Source organism: Phyllostomus hastatus, unplaced genomic scaffold, assembly GCF_019186645.2.
Source record: "Phyllostomus hastatus isolate PE091 unplaced genomic scaffold, TTU_PhHast_1.1 phas_contig_80, whole genome shotgun sequence".
Taxonomy (NCBI): domain Eukaryota; kingdom Metazoa; phylum Chordata; class Mammalia; order Chiroptera; family Phyllostomidae; genus Phyllostomus; species Phyllostomus hastatus.
Window position 1 is genome coordinate 17671587 of NW_025333960.1, and position 26760 is coordinate 17698346.

The 26760-nt window shown below is 40.8% G+C and overlaps 1 protein-coding gene and 1 long non-coding RNA gene across 2 annotated transcripts in view; one reads left to right on the forward strand and one right to left on the reverse strand.

Moving 5' to 3' along the window:
* COLEC12 (collectin subfamily member 12) overlaps window positions 1-7404 on the forward strand; it is a 206216-nt gene extending 198812 nt beyond the window's left edge. The window contains exon 10 of the mRNA XM_045850214.1: window positions 6004-7404. Within this exon, the coding sequence (XP_045706170.1) occupies window positions 6004-6023 (20 nt within the window). The 3' untranslated portion in view covers window positions 6024-7404. The remainder of the gene's footprint in view (window positions 1-6003) is intronic.
* LOC123826234 overlaps window positions 1-26760 on the reverse strand; it is a 133132-nt gene that overhangs the window by 84712 nt on the left and 21660 nt on the right. The gene's annotated exons all lie outside the window — the stretch shown is intronic.

Genomic DNA, 26760 nt, shown 5'->3' on the forward strand with positions numbered 1-26760 from the left:
CACAACCAAAATAAGAACAACAAATTTCAAAACAAAAAACAACCAGAACTTACAGAAAAATCAAGCTGTGTGGAAATCCAACAACCAAAGAGTTAAAGAAACATTCATCCGGATGGGTAGGAGGGGCAGAGACAAGCAGCCAGGTAGACAGGACTTACAGCAAGGCAGCGGCTGGTGGAGTGAGCAGTCTCACATGTGTGTACAGATAAACCGGGAGGAACAAGTGGAGAGCAAGACAGACCGCACAACCCACAGTTCTGGTGCTGAGAAATAAAGCCTCAAAACCTCTGACTGAAAAAACCTGTGGGGGTTGAGGTGGCAGGAAAAACTCCCAGCCTCACAGGAGAGTTCATTGAAGAGACCCACTGAGCCCTAGAATGTACACAAGCCCACCCACCTGGGAATCAGCACCAGAAGGGCCCTCTTTGCTTGTGGATAGCGGCGGAAGTGACTGAAAGCTGACAGTGAACTGAACAAGTGACATTGTTCCCTCTCAGACCCCTCCCCACATAGAGCACAACAACACAGCAAAGTGGGTTGTCCCACCCTGGTGAATACCTAAGGCTCTGCCCCTCACTACGTGACGGAAGCACCAAGCGCCACCCCCCCCCCAAAAAAATGGCCCAAATGAAATAACAGATCAAAGCTCCAGAAAAAATACAACTAAGAGATGAAGAGATAGCCACCCCATCAGATGCACAGTTCAAAACACTGGTAATCAGGATGCTCACAGAATTGGTTGAATTTGGTGACAAATTAGAGGAAAAACATGAAGGCTATGCTAAGTGAAATAAAGGAAAATGTACAGAGAACCAATAGTGAAGGGAAGGAAACCAGGACTCAAATCAATGGTTTGGAACTGAAAAAGAAAGAAACCTTCAACTAGAACAGAATGAAGAAACAAGAATTCAAAAAAATGAGGAGAGATTTAGGAACCTCTGGGACAACTTTAAGCATTCCAACATCTGAATTATAGGGGTGCCATAAAGAGAAGAGGAAAAAGCAAGAAATTGAAAACTTATTTGAAAAAATAGTGAAGGAGAACTTCCCAAATCTGACAAGGAAATAGACTTCCAGGAAGTCCAAGAAGCTCAGAAAGTCCCAAAGAAGTGGGACCCAAGGAAGCACCTACCAAGGCACATCATAATTACATTACCCAAGATTAAAGATAAGGAGAGAATCATAAAAGCAGCAAGAGAAAAGAAGACAGTTATCTACAAAGGAGTTCCCATTAGACTGTCAGCTGATTTCTCAAAAGAAACTTTAGAGGCAGGAAGGGGCTGGAAAGGAGTATCAAAGTCATGGACCTACATCCAAGATTGCTCTATCCAGCAAAGCTTTCATTTAGAATGGAAGGGCAGATAAAGCACTTCTCAGATAAGGTCAAGTTAAAGGAGTTCATTATCACCAAGCCCTAATTATATGAAACATTAAAGCGACTTATCTAAGGAAAAGAATATCAAAAATATGAACAGTAAAATAACAACAAACTCACAACTATCAACAACTGAACCTAAAAATGAAAACAAACTAAGCAAACAACTAGAACAGGAACAAAATCATAGATATGGAGATCACATGGAGGATTATCAAAGCGGGAGGGAGAGAAAGGGGAATAGGTACAGGGTATAAGTAGCATTAATGGTAGGTAAAAAATAAACAGGGGAGATTAAGAATAGTATAGGAACTGTAGAAGCCAAAGAATTTATACATATGACCTATGGACATGAACTAAAGGGAGGGGGGCTGGGGAATATAGGTGGGTAGGGGTAGGGTGGAGGGGAATAAAGGGGGTAAATGGGACAACTGTAATAGCATAATCAATAAAATCTATTTAAAATGGTTAAAAAAATAAAATAAAACAAGAAAAAATTATATGATCACCTCAGTATGAGGGGGACACACACACAAAAAAACAGAATATACTTATAAAAATTGTGTATTTATTCCTACATGTTTAAAGTTCAGTCACCTTCAAAGTACTCTCCATTTGATGCAGTACACCTTGAGACATTTTTTCCACTGCTCAGAACAGTTTTTGAACTCATCATTTTTTATGCCTTTTAGTACTTCTGCCATTTTTTGTTTTACTTCTTCCATATCAGCAAAATGTTTCCCTTTGAAGAATTTTTTTTCACTAGGGAAACAAACAAACAAAAATGTCACTTGGGGCAAGACTGGATGGATAGGGAGGGTGGGGCATGGGGTTCATGCCATTTTGGGTCAAAAACTGCAGAAAACTCAGTGGACTGTGAGCAGGTACACTCACAAATCACCCATCATGAAATTGGCAAAAGCACTGAAAGAATCTTCACAAAAAAAATTCACTGAAGTTAACTCGGCCTCTCACTAGAATGCCAGCTGGTACATTGAGATACAGGTGGGTTTCTAGAATACTCACCTAGCAGGCAAAGCCTGTACTACAAGGGGCCCACCCTCCAGAAAATAACATTTGTTTGTTTCTAAAAAGCTCAACAGAGTGCATATATAGGGAACATACCTTCAAACAATAAAAGCCATATATGACAAGCCCACAGTTAACATCATATGCAATGGTGAAAAGCTTAATTCTTTTCCTTTAAGATCAGGAACAAGACAAGAAGTCCCACTCTTTCCACTTTTATTCAACACAGTATTGAAATAAAATTCCCACTGCCCCAGCCACTGCAATTAGGAAAGAAAAAAAGGCATCCTAATCAGAAAGGACGCAGTACAAGTGTCACTCTTTGCAGGTGACATAATATTATATAAAAAATCCCTAAAGACTCCACCCCAAAATTGTTAGAACTAATAAATTAATTCAGTAAATTTGCAGGATGTAAAATCAACAAACAAAAATCTATTTTGTGTCTACACACTATAACAAACTATGAGAAAGAAAGTAGGAAAGTAATCTCATTTACAATTACATCAAAAAAATAAATAAATAAAGCACCTAGGAATAAATTTAACCAAGAAAGTAAAAGACCTGTACACTGAAAACTATAAAACATTCATGAAAGAAATTGAAGAAGACACAAATAAATGGCAAGATATTCCATGCTCATGGACTGGAAAAATTAATATTGTTAAAATGTCTATACAATCCAAAGCAATCTACAGATTCAGTACAATTCCTATCAAATACCCAATGGCAGCTTTCACAGAAATACAACAAACAATCCCAAAACTTATATGAAACAAAAAAGGTCCTGAGTAGCCAAAGCAGTATTGTGAAAGAAGGAAAAAGCTGGAGGCATCACACTTCCTGATTTCAAACTATATTGCAAAGCTACATTAATCAAAACAGTATGGTGTTGGCATAAAAACACACTATAGATCAATGAAACAGACTAGAGAACCCAAATAAAAACCCATTCATATATGGCCAATGAATTTATGACAAAGGAGCCAAGAATATACAATGGGGAAAGGACCATCTCTTCTATAAATGGTGCAGAAAAGTGGATAGCCATATGCAAGAGAATAAAACTGTCTTATAGCATACACAAAAATTAACTCAAAATGGTTTAAAGACTTGAATATACGACCTGAAACCATAAAACTCCCAGGAGAAAACAGGCAATAAACTACCTGACACCTTAACATCTGTCTTGGCAATTAGTTTATGGATTTTTTACCAAAAGAAAAGGCAACAAAAGTAAAAATAAACAAGGGGGACTATATCAAACTAAAAAGCTTCTGCATAGCAAAGGAAACCATCAGCAAAATGAAAATACAACCTACTGAATGGGAGAAATTTTTGCAAATCATAGATCATGTGGTAGGGGGCTAATATCCAAAATGTATAAAGGACTCATCAACTCTAGTAAAAAAAAAATCCAATTTAAAAATTTAAAAATGGGCAAATGATCTGAATAGATACTTTCCCAAAGACATACAGATGGACAACAAAGGCATTAAAAGATGCTCAACATTAGTAATCATCAGGAAAATGCAAATCAAAACCACATCACACCTGTTAGAATGGGCATCATAAAAACAAAGAAAGAACAAGTGTTTGTGAGTGTGTGGACAAAAGGGAACCTTTGTGCACTGTTGGGAGACTGTAAATTGTTTCAGTCACTATGGAAAGCAGTAAGCGGTTTCCTCAAGAAATTAAAAATCAACAGCCATCTGATCCAACAATTCCACTTCTGCGTATTTATCTAAAGAAAATGAAACACTAACTCTAAAAGATACATGCACCCCACGCATTGCAGTATTAATTATAATAGCCAAGACATGGAAGCAACCTAAGCATCCACCAATGGATGAATGAATAAAGAAAATGTGGTATATATACACAATGGGGTATTATTCAGCCATAAAAGAGAAGGGAAATCTTGCTATTTGTGACAACATGAATGGACCTTAAAGGTATAATGCTAGGTGAAATAAATCAGACAGGGAAAGACAAATGTGGTATGATATCATATGTGGAATCTACAAACAAATGGAACTCGTAGATACAGAGAACAGACAGGTGTTTGCTAGAGGCAAGGGTGAGAGGTAGGCAAAATGGGTGAAGGGAGTCAAAAGGTACAAACTTCCAGTTAAAAAATAAGTAAGGCATAAAGATGTAATGTGCAGCATGATGACTATAGTTGACAACACTGCATTATATATTTGAAAGTTGCTAAAAGAAAAAATCTTCCAAGTTCTCATCATAAGAAAAATACATTTTTATAATGACACAATAGCAAGTTATCTTTATTTACTCAAGTATTTCTTCTTTAGTGCATTGTTTTATTCTTTTAAAATTATTTTTGTAGATTTATCAAGGTATAATTAACAAATAAAAATTGTATATATTTAAGGTGTATGATGTGATGTTCTGATATACATATACATTGGGAAATAATCACCACAATCAAGCTAATTAGCATATCCATCACTTCACATAGTTATCATTTGCCTTTTCTTTATGGTGTGAAAACTTAAGTTGTACCCTCTTAGCAAACTTCAGGTATACAGTACAATGTTATTAACACTAGTCACATTGCTGTACATTTTATCCGAGAAAAAATTTTCTTTAATTGTGCTAATGGATGTTAATTAAACCAATTGTGGTCATCATTTTGCAGTATAGTTGACCCTTGAACAACATGGGTTTGAACTGCAAACTAGGAGATTTTTTTCAATATCTCCCCAGGTTTCACATTCTCAGATTCAACTAACCATGGATAGAAAACAGTATTTGTATGGAAAACTGTATTTTTGATACATAGTTGGGAATTTGTGAATGCCAGGGGCTGGCCACATACATTGTTTCACACCATTTTATATTAGGGACCTAAGCATCCGTGGATTTTGGTATCCACAGGGAGTCCTAGAACCAAATCCCCACGGATACAGAGGGATAGATGAAATTCTGGGGTAGTCAAGATTACATATGGATTTTTTACTATGTGGGGGATCAGCACCCCTATGTTGTTCAGGGGCCACAGTATATACAAATATCAAATTATTGTTTTGTGTACCTGAAAGTAATATAATGCCGTATGTCAATTATATCTCAATTTTTTAAGTTGGGAGTAAACAGAAACCTCAAATATATTTTGCTCAAATTACTTTTGGTAGTAAGTGGGGCACAAATTATCCATCTATCCACTCAGCACACATATACTAAATACCTTTGGTGTACCAGGCCCCAGTCCAGGTGATAAGGGTCTCAAGACCCATGAGGACCTCCCAGCATGGTCAGTTGCAGTGGAAGAACACAAATATCTGAACACGAAATTACAGTAGAGTGACAAGTTACCTAGATTTGTCATTTCTTTGCTTTGTTTGGTCATTTGGGGTTTGAGTTGGGACTAGGCTTCCCAAAATAGGCTCCTTCAAAATAAAATTTACCTTTTACTTAATCTGCATAAGAACTTTTAGGCATTTATTTGAAAAAATAAACATTATTGAATGATGTATTTTGGAATCTTTCCTACTAAAAAATCATGTTCCTTTTTTATTGTACATTAACATAATTCTTAAAAAAAACTAACAGCCATCCTTTTTCCTTTCTTTTAGTACTAGCATCTTCATTATAATGGATTGTGATGTAATAACATGAGCAGATTTTTGGACAATTCTCAAAGGCAAAGGATACTTCCTTCTGATTGCATCACCTGCTTACCAGATTGAAAAAAGGCACTGAAAACGAATTACTGAAAACATTGACAGCTATTGTTTCTCACCATCTGCCATTACTCAAGGACTTTGGAACTAAAATGTTCCTCTAGTACGACATACTGATTTTTAGTATGCAAATGGACTGAATCACATAGATTTTTCAGCCAGACTGTACAGTTATGCAAATCATATCTTCCAAAGTATGGAATGCTCCAATCATAAAAAGATTATCATTGGTTATCAAGCTTTAGGAACAACTTAAAAATATACTGTGTAAACAGTACCTTACATTTCTAAAATCCCAAATGTAGGAAAAATATGCAGACATAGAGATATATAGGCCAACTCTTAATAATATGAAATATACTTAAAGAGCTTTTAAAACTGTATTTTTGTAAAAAATATTTGCCTTCTTACAATTTTTTCCTTTTTTTGTCATTTTACCAATTAAACATGGAGCCAAGGAAAACAATATGGTACTAATAAAAACTCATAGGATTTGTCAGATTTAACTTTACCCAATGGCAAAGAATTTTTTTAGTTGTGGTTTTTTTAAAAATAATTAAATATGTATGTGTACGTATATATTTTTTAATGCATCATTTCCTCAGAGGAGCCAATCATGTGAAATGTCTAGAAATGCCCTTAAGGTTTTGCCAGTGTAGGTCAAGCCTGAGCATATCCATGGCTCAGTCAAGTGGGCTGTGCATCAAGCCCGTCACCAACTGACACCCTTGCTGTGGGCCTGGCAGGCCCAGAGTTTAACTCAGGATGTGCGTCTTCTTCGTTTTGGTGGAGCCAACGGTTGGTGGAGAGGCATCTGTTGGGAAAAATGGAGCACTTGAATCTGGCTATCTAGAAGACCCTGTTTTATGGGTGAGGTATTGGAACCATACCAGAGCTGATACTGTCAGGAAAGTATGGTGTCACATCAGCCAAAGGCAGAGATGCTAGAAAGATGGGGACAACTATGTGCTACCTGGAAAGTTTGTTTACTTAAGTCAGGTTCTAAAATAACATAAGTCCAAGGCATATGCATGACAAAATGCAAGAATAAACTTTTGGCCACTTTGTTGAACTCTTGCAAAGAACCTTTCCTCTGAGCCTCTTTTACTCCTTGATTGCCACGGAAAAGTCTAACATGAACTGTGCTTAAAAAAAGCACTAGATATAACTGATGCACAAAGGTAAGATTTCCATCCAACAGATTCCTTGTCCTCCCCTCCCAAGCTCCCCAGGCAGTGCTGCTACCCATTCCAAATACACCGGTAAAAGAATAAAGACAGTTTGACTTTTATACCTGCAGCTGTGTGGACTGTGTTGTCTTGCTCCTGGTCAACATTGGGGCCATCTCTGCAGCTCAGGAACGGCCATCCCCTCAGCACCTTTATGCCCTGCCATCCTGTCCACGTGGCCTGGTCAGGCTGGCAGAACCATCATGCGGGCCCTGCAACACAGAGCAGGCACTGGACTCTGGTAGCTCTTCAGGCCCAAAACCTTTTATAGACTAAACTCAATCCTCTTTTTCATCCTCTCCCTAATTTTTTAAGGCTCGTTCAGAAGCAACTTGAAATTAAATGTCTGATGCCATCATCAGAGAAGAACAGTGCTAGCTCCCGCAACTGAGATTCAGGTGCCTCTCGCAGCCCAGATAATAACATCAAGTGCTTATCATTTCTGTCAGGCACTGTAGGGAGGACTTCAGTCACATGATCTCAGGTCATCCTCCTAGCAGCCCTATGAAGTAGGACTTACTACACTTTCCATTTTATAGAGAAAGGAGCAGCTCAAGGAGGTGATGTGATTTGCTGGGTAACATCATCACCAAGGGTTCAGAATTGAGCTTTGAAAACATCCTGCTTTTCTTCAACTACCAGGGTCCTTCTTAATAGCTCACTGAATAAAAAACTACATGAATCACATATTACAAGATGCCTCATGTACTCCTTTGTATATTTAGCTATTTACACACCAAGTTTCTATTCACCCACTCACAACTGGTACTCTTTTGGAAGGAAAGTTTTGGTAAATTCTCCTTTGGTAAATATGATGAGGTTTCCAGGCATCTGACTTGCTACATGCTATAGGCTGATGGAAACTATTTTTCTTTTGAAATGGCTCTTGAAAGAATGAGTGCTCAACCAGAGGAGAGAAACCTCTTTGATAATGTTCATCAACTCTCCCCCATCCTTCCAAATTTGTAGTAGTTAGAATTTAAGCTAAAGCAGACAACAAATAATAAGAGCTACTTGCATTTTAAAAAAACACCAACAGATGTTTAAGGAAGTGGAAAGCTATCAGGTGCCAATACACGCATGTGTATTTTGCCTCAGATTACAAACCTGATCTCTATTTAAAAAGCAGTGAGCTCATTTATGACTCACACAACATTAAATATATTTACTACTTTCACATACATTATCTCTTCCAATCTTGGTGCAAAACCTATAGTCGTTAACTCCAGAAATGAGCAAACAGAGGCTAATTCGAAGACTTGGCTGTTGTTCACTTTGCTGTCAACAGTCCTTTTCAAAAATTCAAATCTGATCAGGTTCTTCATTCTTACAACCCTAAATCCAAGTCCATCCTGCCCCTCACCTGCAGCGCACAATCTTCCAAAGGGTCTGAGTTGCCTGTAGGACATCCATGCAAGGGCCATACAGCCCTTGGTGACCAAGTCCCAGCCACACCTCCCACCTTCCCCCTACCTGCAACTCTACCTGCCCTCACCCACCACACACCAGAACAGCCTGCACTTTCCTCCATACTCTTTCCTACCCCTTCCTCTACCTGGATTTCCTTTCCTACTTTTTTTTTCCACCTCCTTTAAGACTGAGTTCAAGCATCACTTCTTGTCTGAATCATTTCCCAACAAACGCACCCTGAAGGTAGAGCTGGTCCCTCCTTCCAGGTCAAACGCTATGCACAAGTGCGCTGGGTATCATGGGAGAAAACTCTTCACTGCCTAGATAATCTACAGGTTATTTAAGAAGCCTAAAAATCACCGAATTAAGAAGAGAGAAAGGTGAATGTGGCCAATTATGAAATCTTAAAAAGAACTGAAGATTGAGAAAAGCCAAACAGGAGAAATGAAGGAGTTCATGTTGATAGCTGGTTATTATGTATCCACTATATTTAATGTATGTATTATAGTATACATATTATTCCATCAAAATGTTTGGAAGATTAAGTGAAAAAAATAAGATGGTAAAACAGATTCATTCTATTTACCAATATATGGCCAAGTTAGGGAAAAGCTCTAGAAACTTTCTCAACGGCAGTGGGATGAAGTACCTCTTTTCTTACGGTTATGCTCAACAGTTTTAGAAGTACAGGTGAACCTTTTTCAATCTTTTTTAACAAGATGTTTCTTTTTACAATAGCAACATTTTCCTGGGAAGAATCACTTAATGGCATGGCAACATATTTATTTTATAAATCATGAAGCAGATGTTAAAAAGTTTTTGTTCCACCTGTTCATCCTTTTCCTCCCCCTATACATCCTTGTTCAAATAAGTACATAGCATGCCTGGGTTACACCATGTAGGCAAAAGTCCAGAGAAAAACGAGCTTTGGGATACCAACATTAATTCACCAGAGGCAGAGCCTTTGGTTTTCTAATTTTTCAGTGAATGAGGCTGTGAATGAACTGTCTCAGTCCAGCCCTGCTGCCAGGGCCAGGATTGTGTCCCAGTCTCCAGCCTTCCTCCGAGGACTTATTAGCCCTGAGTGTGCAAAGCAGGGATAACCCATGCAACCTGGGCAAGAGACAGCTGTCAGTGAGACTTCTGCCAGCAGCTCATCCAGACAGGTCCTTAAGTGGGCTTAACCAAAGGGTCTCCATTTAGTCCTCTCAGCAGGAATGGAGAATTGCCCTTTGGCCAGTTTTCCCAACCTTGGTGCCAGAGTTTGCTGTATTCTTTAAGCATTGCTCATTGTCGTGACCCACAAAATCATGCCTGGTAGCTGCAGGGAATTATACAATTCTTAAAATCAATTATTGTGTCCTGGAGCCAAGGAACTAGGCCAGGCCCCATGTAAATAAGCACGAAGTGCTGACTCTGTAGTAGCTATGAGAGCACCTACTATGGGTTAGGAACATGACATAAACTATCTCCAATCCCTGTGTAAAGAAAGTGAAAGCCAGACAGGTTAAGTAATTTTCCCAAAAGCTGAGATTTGAGCCCATGGTCACCGAGCCCCTCCCCTGCCAGGCTGTCTCCTACACTCCAACAGTGACCTTCCTGTCAGCCTGGGCTTTTTGTGCTATATTTTGTTCTTTGCCACAAGAAGTCAGTCAAACCCCCGAGATCACCTCTCTCCTACAGAATCAGGGAGATGATGGACCAATCCCAAGTTGCACACTAGATAAAATTACTAGACTCAACCCTTTGTTGTCAAAGAGCAAACAGGCCAAAGTCAACCTGGTGTCCAACACCATGGAAGTCTAGGGGAATCTAGTTTGCAGGAACCACCCAAGATTCTAGAGATGCTGCACCTCTCACAGAGTTCTCTTAATTGGTGTCGAATAAGAGATGGGCTTTGGAGCCAACCAGCCCAGGTTTGAATCCTGTTCTCTACTTCCTACATGTGAGACATACTCAACAAGAAGCAAATAGCTCTCTCCTCTCAACTTTCTTCTTTTCCCACCAGGCCCTCTGCTCACATACAGATCCAGCCTCAATCTTGCTTGTTCTGATATGATTAGAGAGCATCTGCATTGACAAATGGCTCACTAATAATGTTTCCTTTCAAAGTATCAGATGGGGGTAACATTGCAAAAACTAAAATTGGGATATTTCTTCTCCCTTAGACCAAATAAATACTGAAAAAATTAATTTATACCTCTTTGTGTTATCCCTTCTATTAGGTATCAGAGTAGAGGTGCCTATCAATTTGTACTAATTATAGATTTGGCTTCCGAAATAAAGACTCCAAATAGTGGCAGCCTAAATAAGATGGAGGCATCTTTCCCCAGCACCTACTATGTGCATCAACACCTCAGGGAGCCACCCTCCTAGTGTCTCCTTGCTCTGCCATCCAGAATTATCCTCTTTCACAAGAGGGCTCAGCAGCACACCCATAATCCAGGAAGCAGGCATGAGAGAGGTGGAGAAGAAATGAATCACTTTAAGATTAGAAACTGCATACATCACTTCCATTCACATCTCTTTAGCCAGAACTTAGTCAAGTAAGTACAAGGAAGGCTAGGAAATAGAGTTTTTGTTTGGGAAATAAAGTCACATGCCATTCTATTAAGACAAAAGGATGGGAGCCTGGATTTGGGTGGGAGGGAGTATAAATAGTAGCTGTACATCCAAAGTTGCCAATACTACCCCCCTTCCTATACAACATATTTTCCACCTTGCTGTCCTATGGAGACTGGTGGATTGAATTACTGGTTCCAATTTTTTATACATCACTGTATCCACCTCTTTGTCATGTGACCTGGCAATTCCCTCATCTCCCTAGGAGGCATGTACCTTTCTGTCCCTTGACTTGGGTTCAGCCATATGATTTGTTTTGGCTGGTATTGGTGGATGTGACATGACCAAGTGCTGGGTTCCAGGGTTTGCCCTCTTGCACATCTGCTGTCACCTTTGAGGAGGGCTTCCCCTAGATAGCTGCTGTTCCTGTGGCCTGGGCTCTAAAATGAACAAACATGGGGCAAAGCTACCCCAGCTGAGACAGACCTGGGGCAAGAAGCAGAGCCAGCACAGCCTTTGGAGCCTGCCGCAGAGCTGCCCAGCAAAGTCCACTGAGATAAGCCAACCCATAGACCTATGAAGATAAGTGCTTAATGCTATTTGTGTTCCATTGGGATTTGTGGTTATTACACAGCATTAGTGGAGCAACACCTAACTGATACAGGTCCTTGAGCTTTAACCTATGCCGTTTTTCTATTTGTCCCTCCAGATCCCTTCAACACAGTTCTCTGAGCTATGGGAGGTATATCTTTATGGGCTCCCTTAGCCTCTGGCTTCCACCTGGGTTGGACCATAAGAGGCATTAGCAGGAGAGAGCAGGTGAAGTAGGGATATTTATTTCCCCAGCTTCCTCTCTGAAGGTCACCAGAGATGGGTTGCACACCTCTCCCAAAGACCACATCTCTGTCAGGTGGTCCAGCTCTCTCTCTGGGTCCAAGGGTGAAAACTTCATCTTATCCCTAGTAATGGCTAGCAGCTGTCACTAGTCCCAAGATTCTGCACTGTCCTTTTTTGTTTTCTCTGAGCCCTGCTTACATCTTTGTCAAGCGCCCCTTCATTCCTCCCCAATTACCCACTTTGAGGTTGCCATCTTTTTCTGGTTGGATCCTGCCTAAACCCCACCTCCACCTCCAAGGCCTTTGCTCATCCTATACCTTAGCCTCTACCCTGCCATGAAGTGTATCCTCCTTTTCATGGGTCCAAATGTGCTCCCTTCCAAGGCAAACCCCTTTCAAGATACTTCCTTCAAAGTCTCTAGGCCCCAGAGAGGCCTCCCTTCCCTTGATTCCCCCAAGATCTACCACCTGTACCACATCATCAACACTTTGTTTCATACAAAAACACAGCAGTCTGTAAATTGTTCTCTGGGGATCCCAGGACTCCTGTGAAGCTACCACAGTGGTTGAAAGGAGAGCAGGTGGGACTCCAGATCATTATCCATATGGCTACATATTTATCTCATATATGAGGTATCATTTGCAGTTCTTTTAAGTTTGAAAACTTCGATGCAGTCCAATAGCCTTAAATCTTTATGCATATAGACCTTATCCACCCCAAATGAGCAAGATGAATTTAAATGTCTCCAAAATCAAAGGATTGATTTGTGTTCTCCCTTTGTTTGAGGGGCAGATGAATGATGGGCAGATGGAAGGATGGATGGCGGAGTGGATGGCGGGATGGATGAAAGGATGAATAGATGCATGAATGAAAGGGCAGGCTCTGACCCCCATCATAAATAATCTCTCCTCAAGTTCTGCCTTTTCCTCAGGAACTGTAGGAATATGTCTTTTCGCTCCCACATAAATCCCACTGGAAGCATCTCTCCTGGAATTTCAACCAAACTCCAACAGACCCACTAAAGGCCAGTAGGGATGTGGGAGCGGCTGTGCAGGCTTAGCCGCGCTGGACAGCTCCAGACCCCACTGCTGAGACCTGACGGGAGAGGGGCACAGATGAATGGCACAGAAGCCTGATGCTGTGGGAAATGCTGTTCAAATACACCAAAAGTGAGAAAGAGTCCCCATTGAACTTGCAAACTTGTTTTTAAAAATCTATAATCCTGCCCCCAACAAAGATTTCCTAGCTCCAACCTTCCACCATGATGTTCATAAATAGTAAAATAAATAATCATTTTTTGCTTGCCTAATCAGCATATACAATGGTTATATGTGCTGTAGCACTCACATTACCTTGTTTTTGATGGTACAAATAACTGTTTCCACATAACTATTTGCTATGCACCCCTTTAGACAATACCATGTGAAAAGAAGCTCTTTTTTTCTCCAAAGTTATAAATTAGGGCCCATTTTATAAAATAGTCTGGGTTTGAGGTCCTATAAAATGCCACTTAATTTATCCTCTGCAAAATGATAATAATTTTACACTGGAACTTCCTCTATTTTGACCCTATACCTAAAACTTCACTGGGTAAAATGTACCAAGAGTCCTGAATCAGTAGGCACAAGAAATGATGACCAGCACCCTCATACAGACCCTTGCATTCCTTAAAAAGGAAAAAAAACACCTAGAAAAATTGATTGATAGGTGAGAAGGAAGGAAGGAAGGAAGGAAGAGATAGGTACATACATAATATATAGAATGGAAGAGAGAGATTGAGAATCAGCTAGGAGAAAGCTGTTACTTTTTTTTTTAACCCAGAGTCCATTTGAAGGAGTTTTTTACATCGGAGAAGTACTGCCCTTAAAAGTCCACCCAAGTCCTCCACCTACCCCCAACACTCACTTTTAAACTCTGTAGCTATAATGTTTAGAAATTATAGAACCCCAGAAATTACTTTTTCCTGTTTTCATTTTCCATTGCAGGCAAGAAGATCATGTGTGTTGCATTTTTCACAGTCAATGGTACGATTTGGCATCTTGGTCAACTTGCCCTGGCATTTGGGATTGCAGCTTTTCTCCTCCTGTGGGGACAATTTCCCTCCCTTGGTAATTCAGCTCACGAATGTGCACCCTGGGACAATGGGCATTTAGTAAGACCAGAGGGGGGTGGAGCCAGGAACCCAGAATGTTATCCAAACAAAGGTTGGAAAGGAACTTCCCCAGGAATAGATCTGCCAGGGGCAGGCTGGTCCCCTCAACCTGAAACCCCTACAGGAAGATACCTCGCACCAGCGAAAAGCAGGCAAGGTTGATCTTCTGAATGAACATGTGAATGAACTTTGGAGTCTTACTTGGCCTTTCTGGTCTAGCCCCTTGTTATTTTTGAAAAGTAATCTTATACTTAGTGTTAGAGATTATGTTAAGAAAATACCACTTCTCATAAGAAAATAAACCAACCCTCAAGATTAGCACTTGAAGGATAATGTTCTGGACCACACAACCTAATATGTCCCCTAAGCTTCATTCTCCTGGGGCCCCTACTGATTCTGTAATAGGGTACAGGGTGAGGGGTGCCCTGGGAAAAATAGGAGAAAAAAAAACACAAGCTTTGGTTGGGGGATGGGGGAGAGGATGGTAGGGCTTAAGATACTTTTCATAGCAAAGGCTAGTTTAATAGCTGTGCTACCACTTCAGGACAGGGTGGGCGTGACTTGAAGGGTGTATCCTGACTCATGAGGTAGCCAGGGGAAGCAGGTTCTCTACCTACCCATCCCCCTACCCCCACACCCCCACCATCACCGAGCCACTCTTGCCCTGACTTGGGATGGCAGCTGAATGAATGTAAATTATACAGGAGAACTGGCAAATGTCGCTCGTTGTAGGTCCAGTCAGAAACTGAAGTCACACAGGAAGTTCCAGGTCAGGATTTAAAACTAAGTATAGGCAGCCATGAGAGAGTTTGGCCATATGGCTTAGAAGGGAGTAGAAGGGCCATGAGAGAGCTATGATGCAGCTGGTAATGAAGGAAGATTTTGGCAGGCTGCTGGTAGTGAGACAGGAGCCATTAGGGCTGTAGGACCTGGTCTGCCATGGGCTGGTAAGAAGGCAGACAGGCTGCTTTGATGTGCTGACTCTAGCGGACTCCAAAGCCATCAAGGACCCTTCCTTGCAAGACTCAGACCTGCTGCCTTGCAGATTCGGACTTTACCTGTGCTCTTGGGACATGTGCCTCCCTGGACTTCACCATGATCCAATAGAACACAGGACATGCTTTCCTGGACTATTACATGGAGGCTGATGACAACATACCTCAGATCCTGAAGGAGAGAGCTGCTGTGTGAGGATGATGACTTTGGTACCTTCCAGAGAACTATTTGTGCAGCCAGCTTAAAATAAGAATATGGGGAACTATCAGGCTTGCTTTTGGCTTATAGCCTTTTGGGGAACAAAGGAAGTGCTGGATCTCATGGGGAAAGAGGGCTCCGAGCACACCCCCAAGTTGGAATATTATAAATAAAGACCTGCTCCTTCCAATATTGATTGGTGGGTCATGCACTAAGGTGCCAAGTGAACAGGCTCCCATCTGCTTGGTGACAATCCCTGCTGTTACCACAGAGAAAAAGGAACACTGCTCCTTCCACACTCACACCCAGTATGGACCAGATGCCTTCCTCTCATTCCCCATATTAGAAGGTCTGAAGAAAGCTTTACACTGAAGACTAGGGTACAACAAAAGACAAATAGTTGCAGGGAGCATCCAGTCCCTACATGACTAGGGAAGATTCTAGGGAAAAGAGGTCTCATCTGGACTACAACTCCCTTCCTGGCTCCAGGATGCCACCAGACATCACCTTTAAAGCCCTCGATCAAGGAGCACCTCTTGGCATCCAGCCTCCTGAAGTGCCCTTCTCCTGCCTGCAGAGGTCCCTGGGTCCACACTGAGACACCTGTCATTAACACAAAGACAGACCTCAGACTGCAGGCAAGATTCCAACCTCTCCCTTCAGGGGTCTGCACCATAACTAAATCTAATGAAACCCCAAGGCCATTAATATGAGAACAGAGGGAGGGTAGGGAGGGAGATGGTAAACTTCAGTAAAAAGTATGGGAAGGTAATACTTCACCCAAAGAAGCATGTCTCCAAAGGTGGACTCAGTCATTGTGGGGAGTAATTTGAGGATAAAAAATAAAAAATGGCACAACATTATATACAGACCATATTTTGCCCATATCTTTACTGATATTACTTTCTTAGAGCAGTTTAAATTTACAGAAAAAAACTACCAGAAAGTACAGTGAGTTCCCACCTATCCCCTCTCCCCCACTTTTCCCTACACAGTTTCCCTTATTATTCACATTTTGTATTGATGTGGTACCTTTCTTACAGTTGATGAACCCATATAGATACCATTATTATTAACTAATACCCATAGTTTACTTTAGGGTTCCCTCTCTGTGGTACAATCTTTGAATTTTGACAAATACACCATGACTGGATCATACAGAACAGAATTGTTTCACTGCCTTAAAAATCCCCTATATTCCACCTACAAGTAGACCATGTTTGATGAACAAAACATCAGGAGTTCTGACAAAGTATTCTGCTAAAATTGTGAATATGTATTTTAAAGCTTTTTCATTTAATTTATTGTTTTTTTCCCCACCGTTTTTAGAGAGAGAAAATGGAGAAGAGAGAAAGAGTGCCCAGACGAAAGATTGCATCCACAACCTATGCATGTGTCCTCACCAGGAATCAAACCCACAACCTTTCGGTTATGGAATGACACTCCAATCAGCGGAGCCCAAAGTTGTCCAGGCCTTTTAAACACTTTAAAAGATTTCCCCCCACCCAATCACATTTGGTAAATTTAATTTTCTCTCCATTGGCAAGACTGACATGACACAAACTCTGACTCTCAAGCAAAGCCCAGGCCCACACGGTTGCTCCACGACCCATCCCCACTCTTAAAGCCAGCCCTTGGGAGGGTCCAGCTAGCATCTCATGTATGTCTCGGAGAGAAGGGGAGAGAAGGGCAGGCAGGGGACAGAAGAGGCCCTAAAGCAGAGCTGAAACACAAGCAACCAGCCTCATATTTCTCCCCTTTCATTGCTCCTCTCCTTAAGCCAGACAGACCTCCAGAATCTCACCAGTAGAAATAGAGAATATAGTCAATAATCTAGTGATAAGTTTGCACAGTGACAGATGATTACCAGAATTAATGAGGTATAAAAAATGTCAAATTACTATAATGTGCACATTGTAAGGTAGAAAAAGTGTCAAATCACTATAATGTACACTTGAAGCCAATATTAATATAATACATATTGTATACCAACTATACCAAAGTAAAAAATTAAATTAAAAAATCCAAAACCACCCTGGCCAAGTGGGTCACTTGTTGGGAGCATCCTCCCATACACCAAAAGATTGTGGGTTTGATTCCCCATCAGGGCACATACACGGGTTGCAAGTTCGATCCCCAGTGGAGTGCATACTGGATGGGGTGAAGGCATCAACTGATGTTTTTCACATCAAAGTTTCTCTCTCTCTTCCATTCTCTCTAAAATCAGTTAAAAATAACATTAAGTTACAAGCTTTTAAATTTTAAAAAATTAAAAAATACAAAACCATAAAAATAAAACAATAACCTGGGAAGTGATTTTTATCAACATTTTGCTATTTCCTGATTATATCCCAAGCAAGCTATCAGGCTTAAAGAGATTCCAGATTGTGATCAAAAGCACCCCCCACCTCTCTGATGAATCCCACAACCATATTAATTTGATCTCAAAATATATGGGCATGGAATTGGGATTCCCCAAAGCCAAGTCAGCTGTGCAGCTGTCATCTTGCTCCCTCCCCCTGGAAAAGGGATAAACAACCTTTTTCCTCATACTGGGCACTCCAGCAGGACAAGCAGGGAGGTAAAACAGCCCAAGGACTCTCAGACGGCCTTGCCAAACTCTTTTTAGAATTGCACTCAGTCTAAGGGGCTTCATGCAAACTTGATTCTTCTCAGAGGAGGTTAGACATCCCTTGCAGCCTGATGGTCTCTCAGCCTCACCTGGCTCCCTCTCCATTTTCGACAGGCATTTTTCTCTAATATAATAACTGAAGCCTCAGGCAGTCCTGGGGAAAAAAGCCTAGGAACAAACTGAGATCAATACCAAGTGGTCTGGGGTCCACAAAGGGGCAAGACATCCAGAATTTCAATATCGTTGGCAGGCTTTTCCAGGGAGAATATTCTTTAGCCACACTTCCACCCAATGAAATTGATCCCTCCTTACAAATTCTGCCTCAAATGCTATGTCTTCAAGAAGACCTCAACCAGAAACCATTTTTAAACTCTCTCATGCTCCTTTCTTTGCCTCTTAAGGCAAAGATCTTCCACCATGTGTTAAGAATTACCTGAATATGTCTACCCCACCCCCCACAAGGTGGCAGGAGCTAGGACTTCCCATTTCTATTGCCACCTGCCACAGTGCCTTGTACATAGAAGTCATTCAATACACAGGATTTAAATTGAATTAAGACACAAACATGGGAGGAGGGGGAAGTGGGAGTTACTAATCAAAGGGCGTAAAGTATTACTTAGACGAGATGAAGTAAGTTCTAGACATCTGCTAAATAACATTGTGCTGATAGTCAACCATACTGTATTGTGCACTTTACAAATGTTAAGAGGTGGTGATGGGTGGTAACTAAACTTATTATGGTAATCAATTTGTAATATATACATTTTTGTACATTATTATTTTATACATGTAGCACTAATGCAATATTATGCCAATCATACCTCAAAAAATGTTGAGGGTAGATCTCATGTTACATGTTCTCCCCACAATAAAATTTAAATTTTTAAAAATAAATAAAAAGTTTAAGAAAGAACAAAATGAACAGAGTCCCAAACCGATCCTTATTTAATCTTAACTTAAGCTTTCATAATGTTTGTTTCTAGAAGAAATGAAACTAAGAGCCAAGAATTTGTCACAACAGTGGAGGCCAGCCTTCCCCACAGGTGGCTCTCCTCGCGGGCACCGCCATTCTTTTCCTCAGGGCCACGTCCAGTATTCACAGAGGATGAGACCATAAAGCTGACTGAAACCGCTCAGGTGGAGAGAGGTGCATCAGTGAGGCCTGTGAGGGGACAGGTCTCTGTGAAGCCCTAAGCCTTAGAAACTTGGCTGTCTGTCACAAGGCATTGAGGAGGCAGTACAAAAAAAAGGAAAAAAAAAAAAGAATAAAATTTGTCTTCCTAGATGAAGGCAGCAGGCATCCTTCCAAGGGTAAGATAACAAAGACTGCATGCTTAGCCCATGGCTAGGAAGGAACTGCAAACTGACACCACTTATTTTTAAAAGTTTTCAAAAAGTAAAAAGATAATAATTCATTTGTGGACGACAATTGTTATCCTGCCTTCAGAGTGGATAGCCCTTTCACCTGTGGCTCTTCTCTTTTGTGGGTACTTCTCACTATGAGAGTTTGGGGGTACCCTCATGCCTTCACTCAAACCTCTTTGTCCACTCACTCCAGCATCTTCTTTTTCCTATTTCCTTCAAATCAGTAGGAAATTCCTTCCCATTTCCTTCCTCCACCCAGGTATCTTATGTAATGTCAAGTACTATATATCCTTGCTGGTATTCTAGTCTTTAGAACCTTCTCTACTGGACACCTAGAATAAACTGCCGTAAGTATGCACCACTCCTAGGGAGCTCTTCACAATGAGCAATGCCTCAGTGGTGCATCTGGCCTCAGGATTAGGACTTGTAGGCCTGCAGTCTTGTGCTAGTGGACAGAGTCTGGTGTGGGTGGGACAAAGCACAGCCCTGTCAGAGGTAACCCATGAACCCCTCATCTGAAAATCTCCCTTCATTCTTACCTTTCTGGGCTTCTCTGTGGCATTTGAAATTGCTGAAACTGAAAACTCCTTTCATCACCCCACTCTTTGTTTCAGAGTCAGGCAGACCGGGAGGCTGATCCACCTAGGAGCCCTCAGGCCTCTACTTTCTCCAATGTGGGGCCAGGCTGGCTGGGCAAGCTCTCAGGGCCTTGGTTTCTTCATAGGTGAGGATGCACTGATAGTATTTTGGAGATGCTATCCAAGATTTCTCCTCCTGATTCCTTGGCCCTTTCCTTTGCTTTCATCATTTAGACAAAGAAACAGACTGAATACTAAACTGATCTGTACCGATGTGATCTTAAGCTTTTCATAATGTTTATTTCTTGGAAAAAATGAACAAAACGAAATCTGTTCTCCATACATGCTGTTCTTAGGGGTCAGACAAATATGCTGAAATCAAAGAAATAATTACTCACCCGTGAGTTTTAAAATTAGACTTTTTGGAGCCTAGAGCAGCAACAATATATCGAAAACAAAGCTTTTTTCCTGCAGCAGGCAGTGGGGGTTGAGTGACAATGTTGAACTAAGGTGCTAGGATCCTGGAGGATTCTCCAGAGTTTATACTGTGAGCTAAAAACAGGAAAAAAAGTAGGATACCATAAACTGATTTTTCTCCAATTAAAAAAGATAAGGATGAATTCAATGATTGTAGGACAGCACGGCTATAGCCAACATTTAGGTCCCAAAGAAGTGTCCCCTAAACGAATCAAAAATCTTGGACACAAAGGACAAGAGAAACCCCAGATAATCTTATGTTGTCTCTAGAACCAAAGAGACCATTGCCTGGCTTCCCAAGGAGTTAACTCAGAGAATTCAAGTCTTATGAAGAAGCCTCATGTCCAGCACGGTCCCAGCAGAGCAGCCTGACGATGGCTAAGGGAATTTCCTGGTCAGGTAATCCTCAGGGCAGCCTCACAGAACCATAAGCAAAGGCTCCTATGAGCCCCTGGACAAATAGGAAAGTGACTGAGCATGAGCCCTAGCCCCAAAGGAGCCAGGGTTTGGGACAAGAAGGAGGAATGTATGATCCTCAAAGACATGACACCAAACCACAAGGACCATGAAGACGAGAAAGGACAAAGTTTTCAGAAAAATGCAGCAAGGACAGAGGCTGGCATCCACCTCTCGCCTCAGGACAGTATACAAGTCAATGCCCCAGAAACTTAGCTCATCCCCAAAGACAAGAAGTAAAGGTGAGGAGTGACATGTATTAACTGAGTTTAAAACTGTACTAGCTACATTTAAGTCCAGAAGTAACTGAGTTACCTTGAGTTGATGAAATTAAACTTTCTGCTTTTTGTGGAAATTGGGATGTCCATGACTTCAGAATAAATGTATATAGATGGAAAACTGAACATTCTAACTACAAAATTTAAACTTGCCAAATGTAAAATGTGTGTGCTAATACCTCTCTCACAGAAGTATTGCCAGTCTTAAGTGAGTTCAGTACAAAAAGCCTGGACTTCAGTACACAATGTCTGAATCATAAGATGCAGGGCAAGTTCTTAGGTCCTTTCTCTCCCTGTGGTTTTCTCTTTCAATTCTCCAGTTCAGTTAAGGAAATAACAGGGTTTTGGCCATCCCAGACACTTAATAACATGGCCCAGGAGAGTGGGTGACCAGTTTTATGGAGAGACAAAAGTGGTAGTTCTTATAGAAGCAGGGTTGGCTCCACCCATGGAGAAGATGGGATTCCACATAGAAAGTGGGAAGTAGTTGTGCTTTTTAAAAGTCTGGGCTGATAAGTAACTCAACCCACCAGGGGACTTTGTAGTCTGTGAGTCAAGGCTCTCAGTAAATAACTGAATGTCCTCTCCAGCACTGTATTTGGAAGAGATTTCAGGAGGAAGGGAGCAGGGAGTGGTTTGTGTCTTTCCACATTTATTCTAGACAAGAAGTCAGCAAACTACAGCCTGTGGGCCAAATACTTCCCACTGTCTGTTTTCATAAATAGTTTTTTTTGGACAGCTATGCTCATTGGTTTACGTGCTGTTTATGGCTGCTTTTGAACTGTAAGGGCAGAGTTGTAAGGGAATAGTTGTATAAGAGAACATATAGCCTGCAAAGCTGAATATATTTACTATATGTTCCTTTACAGAAGAAATGTGTCAAGCCCTGTACTAAAGAGTGACAACTTATTCTTCTAGAATGCTTAGAAAGCATTTCACACATTATAATTTCGTTTATTTCAAACAAACATCTCAGTGGAGGAAGGTGGTTTATTAGTCATAGTATTACATTGCTATCATGTTTCCTATTTACAATATGAAGAAGCTGAGGCTCAAGGTGTTAATGGAGTTGGCACTGAGTAGCAGAAGGGTCTTCAAGCCCAGCGCTGCTTCCACCCCACTCCCCCTACAATAGCAATGTCCTTAAATGTGACCAGATAGAAGTGTTAAGGGCACACAGAATCATCTTGAGGAGCTTTAGTAGCAAAGTAGTACTTTCAACAACCTCTCTTGTAAGAGTTCTCCAGCTATAGCACCTCCTATCAGAAATGTTCCCCTGGGGTTACCCTTAGCAGTGCTCACCCAGTCAAGGCCACATCAAGGTCCATGCCTGTGGAAATAAGGTTGATGGCCATGACTTTGAGGTCATGCAGCGTGTCCCAATCCACAAAAGAAATATCTTACATCACCCCAGAGACATAAAAATAGCATGTCAAGATATGGTTGTCAAAAGGTTAAAAATATAGTTCCCATAGAAATATAGAGTAGGCACATGTTGTTAATGAAGAAACTAGCAGGATGGAAAAACTGGTTCAAAGAAGTATACAAGTCATGAATGTGTATATAGTCAGTAAAAATTTTAAAAAATGTTGTTGGCATGAAATTTTATAGCACATTTATTCATAATTCCAAAAACTAGAAGTAATCAAGATGTCCTTCAGTAAGTAAGTGGATAAATAAACTGTGGTACATCTTGCATGAATACTATTCAGCAACAAAAAGGAATGAGCTATCAAGCCACACAAAAAATGGAGGAAACTTAAATGTATATTACTAAGTAAAAGGCTACATACTCTATGATTCTAATTATACAACATTCTAAAGAAGGCAAAACTACAGAGACAGTAAAAAGATTGGTAGTTGCCAGGAAAAGGGAGAGAGGAAACAGATGAATAAGTGAAGGATAGAGGACTTTTCACTGGACTTTAAAAAAATATTTTATTTATGTATTTTTAGAGAGAGGGGAAGTAAGGGAGAAAGAGAGGAGGAACATCAATGTAAGAAAGAAACATTGATCAGTTGCCTCCCGCATGCCCCTAGCCAGGGACTGTGCCCACAACCCAGGCATGTACCCTGACCAGGAATTGAACCGGCAACCTTGTGGTTCATAGGCCAGCACTCAATCCACGGAACCACACCAGCCAAGGCAGATAGAGGATTTGTGGGACAGTAAAACTCTTTGAAACTGTAATGGTAAATACATGTCATTATACATTTGTCAAAACCCATAGAACATTATAGCTAAGAGTGAACCACAATGTCTGCAATATTTTAAAAAATCATCTAGGAGGTTGGTGGATCCCAGGAAGTAAGCCAGACCATGACATGAGAATCTGTATTACACAGGCTATGGAACAACCTCACTGAAGGGGGAAGGGGAAAGGGTGCTGACCTAAGCAGCTCTGGCAATGAGTGGAGTCTCCATGACTGAAGGTAAAAGAAGTCAGACATAAGCACTGTACTCTAGCAGTCAATGTGGTTTCCCATCAGGGCACAGATCAACAATTTTGATACTGTTCTACATATATCCTGGAACTAAATAGTAATTAAGTGGATGGTGGCTGGTGGAAGACACGCTTTTCACTCTCGAAGTGATAATTTATAGGTAAGCAAGAGGAGGCGGCTAGAAAGATCCATATGGTTAGAGCTGGAGATATCAGTAAGAACTCATGTTTATCTTGATGTAGGTACAGAAGGTCACATATAGAACTACTCATAGACATGTGCACACACACACAGGAGTTCATATATGCACTGTATTTCTGTGCTGTCTGCTGAGAGGGCCTAAAAGAAATACCCAACTAGAAACAAGTACAGCTAGCGTCTAGTGTCCTTGAGTCCATGTAAACATGATATAAATAAATGACTGAATTAATTAACAGATGGGGGAAGAGAGACAAATCTCCCATGAAGAATTCCAAGTAAGTTATGTGGATCCTCTGCCCCTGAGGAGGGGGAGCAAAACTCCTTAGGTATGGACTGCACACAGCAAAGAGAACAGAGTGGAAAGGGAGAAGAAAATGTAGGTTTACAGTGGAGAAAGCTAACAAATGTTGCCAGGTGATCAAGGCCAACATTGTCATAAATCATGTTGCTAGGCTGTACCTTCTCGATATGACGCAGTGAAAATAGGACCTCACTTTGTGGTCTTTCTCCAAAATGTCCATAACGTCAGTCTAACCATGCAGAAAACATCGGACACACTCCTCTACACGGACACCTACAAAATCTGACCACTACTCCTCAAACCTGTCAAGGTCACCAAAAACAAAGAAAAAACTGCCACAGCCAAGAGGACCATAAGAGACCTGACCATTACATGTAATATGGTATTATTCTGGAAGGAATCCTGGGACAGAATAAGGGCATTAGGTCACAACTAAAGGGATCTGAGTAAAATATGAACTTTGGTTATTAGTAATGTATCAGTATTGGTTCACTCATGATAAAACATGTACCATATTAACATAAGATGTAAAAAATAAGGGAATCCTCCATACAATGTTCTCAACTTTTCTATAAATGTAAAGCTATTCTGAAAAACAAAGTATTAAAAAAATAAAAATTGCTAAATTAGATATAAAACTATACTACAGAGCAATAGGGCCTTAAACTTTGGAGTTATCTCTCCACCAGACAGAAATCATCTGCCCCTCTGCTGGACAAGAATCATTAGCAGCTTATCAATTATCTTCATTAATATCTAACTTGACAGAGTATAAGCCATAATCAGCATAAGATGTCAAAGTTTCATTCCCCGAGAGGTTGGCCATTAGAAGGGCTTGGTGGCCTCAATGTGCCAAGATGACGTTTGCGTGGATATACAGTCATCCTTTCATCTAATTTAGAAGTTTTGGATAATTTTATCTTAACAGACATGGCCTGTAACTCTTACACTGTTTTCTTCACAGAAATCATCACTACTGGATAGATCTATGATTCTTAACTTAGGTCACACATAAGGCTGTGACATCTTACAAACACACTGCTAACGTGCCACCAAATACTGATCAAGATATAAATTTTATTTTTGGCACAACTAAAACACAGTTACAGAGATGTTCAAAAGATGAAGCACAAGGTGAGGTTATAATAACAAAATAGAGCTATGTGCAACTTACTGTAAGGGAGTCAAATGTCATCAATTGCCAATACTAAAGGCAATTTTATGCTAATTTAAACAAGTGAGTAAAAGGCCAAGGCAGTGGTAAGTTCTTCTCAAACAAAATATGGGCCTAAAAAGCTGTTCAGTGAATAAGGCAATTACCATACATGCTTTCATGGACACCATAAAAAAAGTGTTAAACCATAAAAAAACAAATTGTCACATGACAATTTATTGCTTACTTTTTTTAATTGTAGTTTTGAATATTTTAATCTCTTCAAATATGCCACAAATATTCTAGCATACAAGAATGGGCCAGAAACTTGAGTTGAAAGTCATTGAGCCAGACTGTCAAAATGTCAAAACTAAGAGAAAGCAAAAAAGATGGAACCATAGTGAAAGACTGATAGATTTCTGACCCCATCTGCAAATCCTCTGCCTTCAAGATTAGGCACTAGAGGGTGGGGGGGGGGGGATACTTCTGGGCCCATCCAGGCCTATGATTACATTTCAATAAGATGGCTCATATGTCAAAGAATTCATCTCCCACCAGCTGATCCCAAGAGAGAGAAAAGAAGGGGTGGAGGGAAGCCATTTTTTTAAATCTAGCTGAGCCTTAGACCACTGTCAACACTGTAATTATATTGCCCTTGCTGTTTATTTTGGTAATAATCAGGATAAGGTACATGGGATAATTTAAAAACTAAATTCATTCAGTCACTTACAAAAATATTCAACTGGCTTATGTTTGGAACAATAAAGTGTGAAAGTCACACAGCATTCAAATTGTAGCCATGTGTGACTTGGCTTTTTTATTTGAAGGAAAGAAAATGGTTAAGCCTTAAGTGATTGTATTTCTCTCTGTCGCTCTGACTCTGAGGGAATAATGAGTTCCTACTGGTGACACAGTGGCTTGGGGAGGGAAGCACAGAGGTGGTTTGGTGCACTTCCAAAGCTGTGTGTGTGCCTTTACCGTGAGACCCTGGTTCTGTGGGAGGGACAGTTATTGAACGTTGCTGAAACAGGGGCTGGGAGTGCCACGTGTTAACGTACAGTCTTCCCCCTGAGATCCCTAAACCCTTCTCAAACGTGAATTAACCTGAGCAACTTTACTACAGAGCACAGGGCACAGCTCTACATTCATATATTCATCAAAGATTCATATAGTCAACCACAAAGGGCCTCGCTACTATGTTCTAGATCCTACACCAGCTGCTGGGGATCTTTTTCGAGTTCCTTGGAAAGCAGATCCCAAGATAAAGAGAGATTTCATCTCCCTCCTCTACCACCCTTTCTAGATTTTACTCACCCTTGGCCAATCCAGGCAGCCTAGGCTGCCTGCCTGATGGACTGATCCAGAACCTCAGCCCTGAG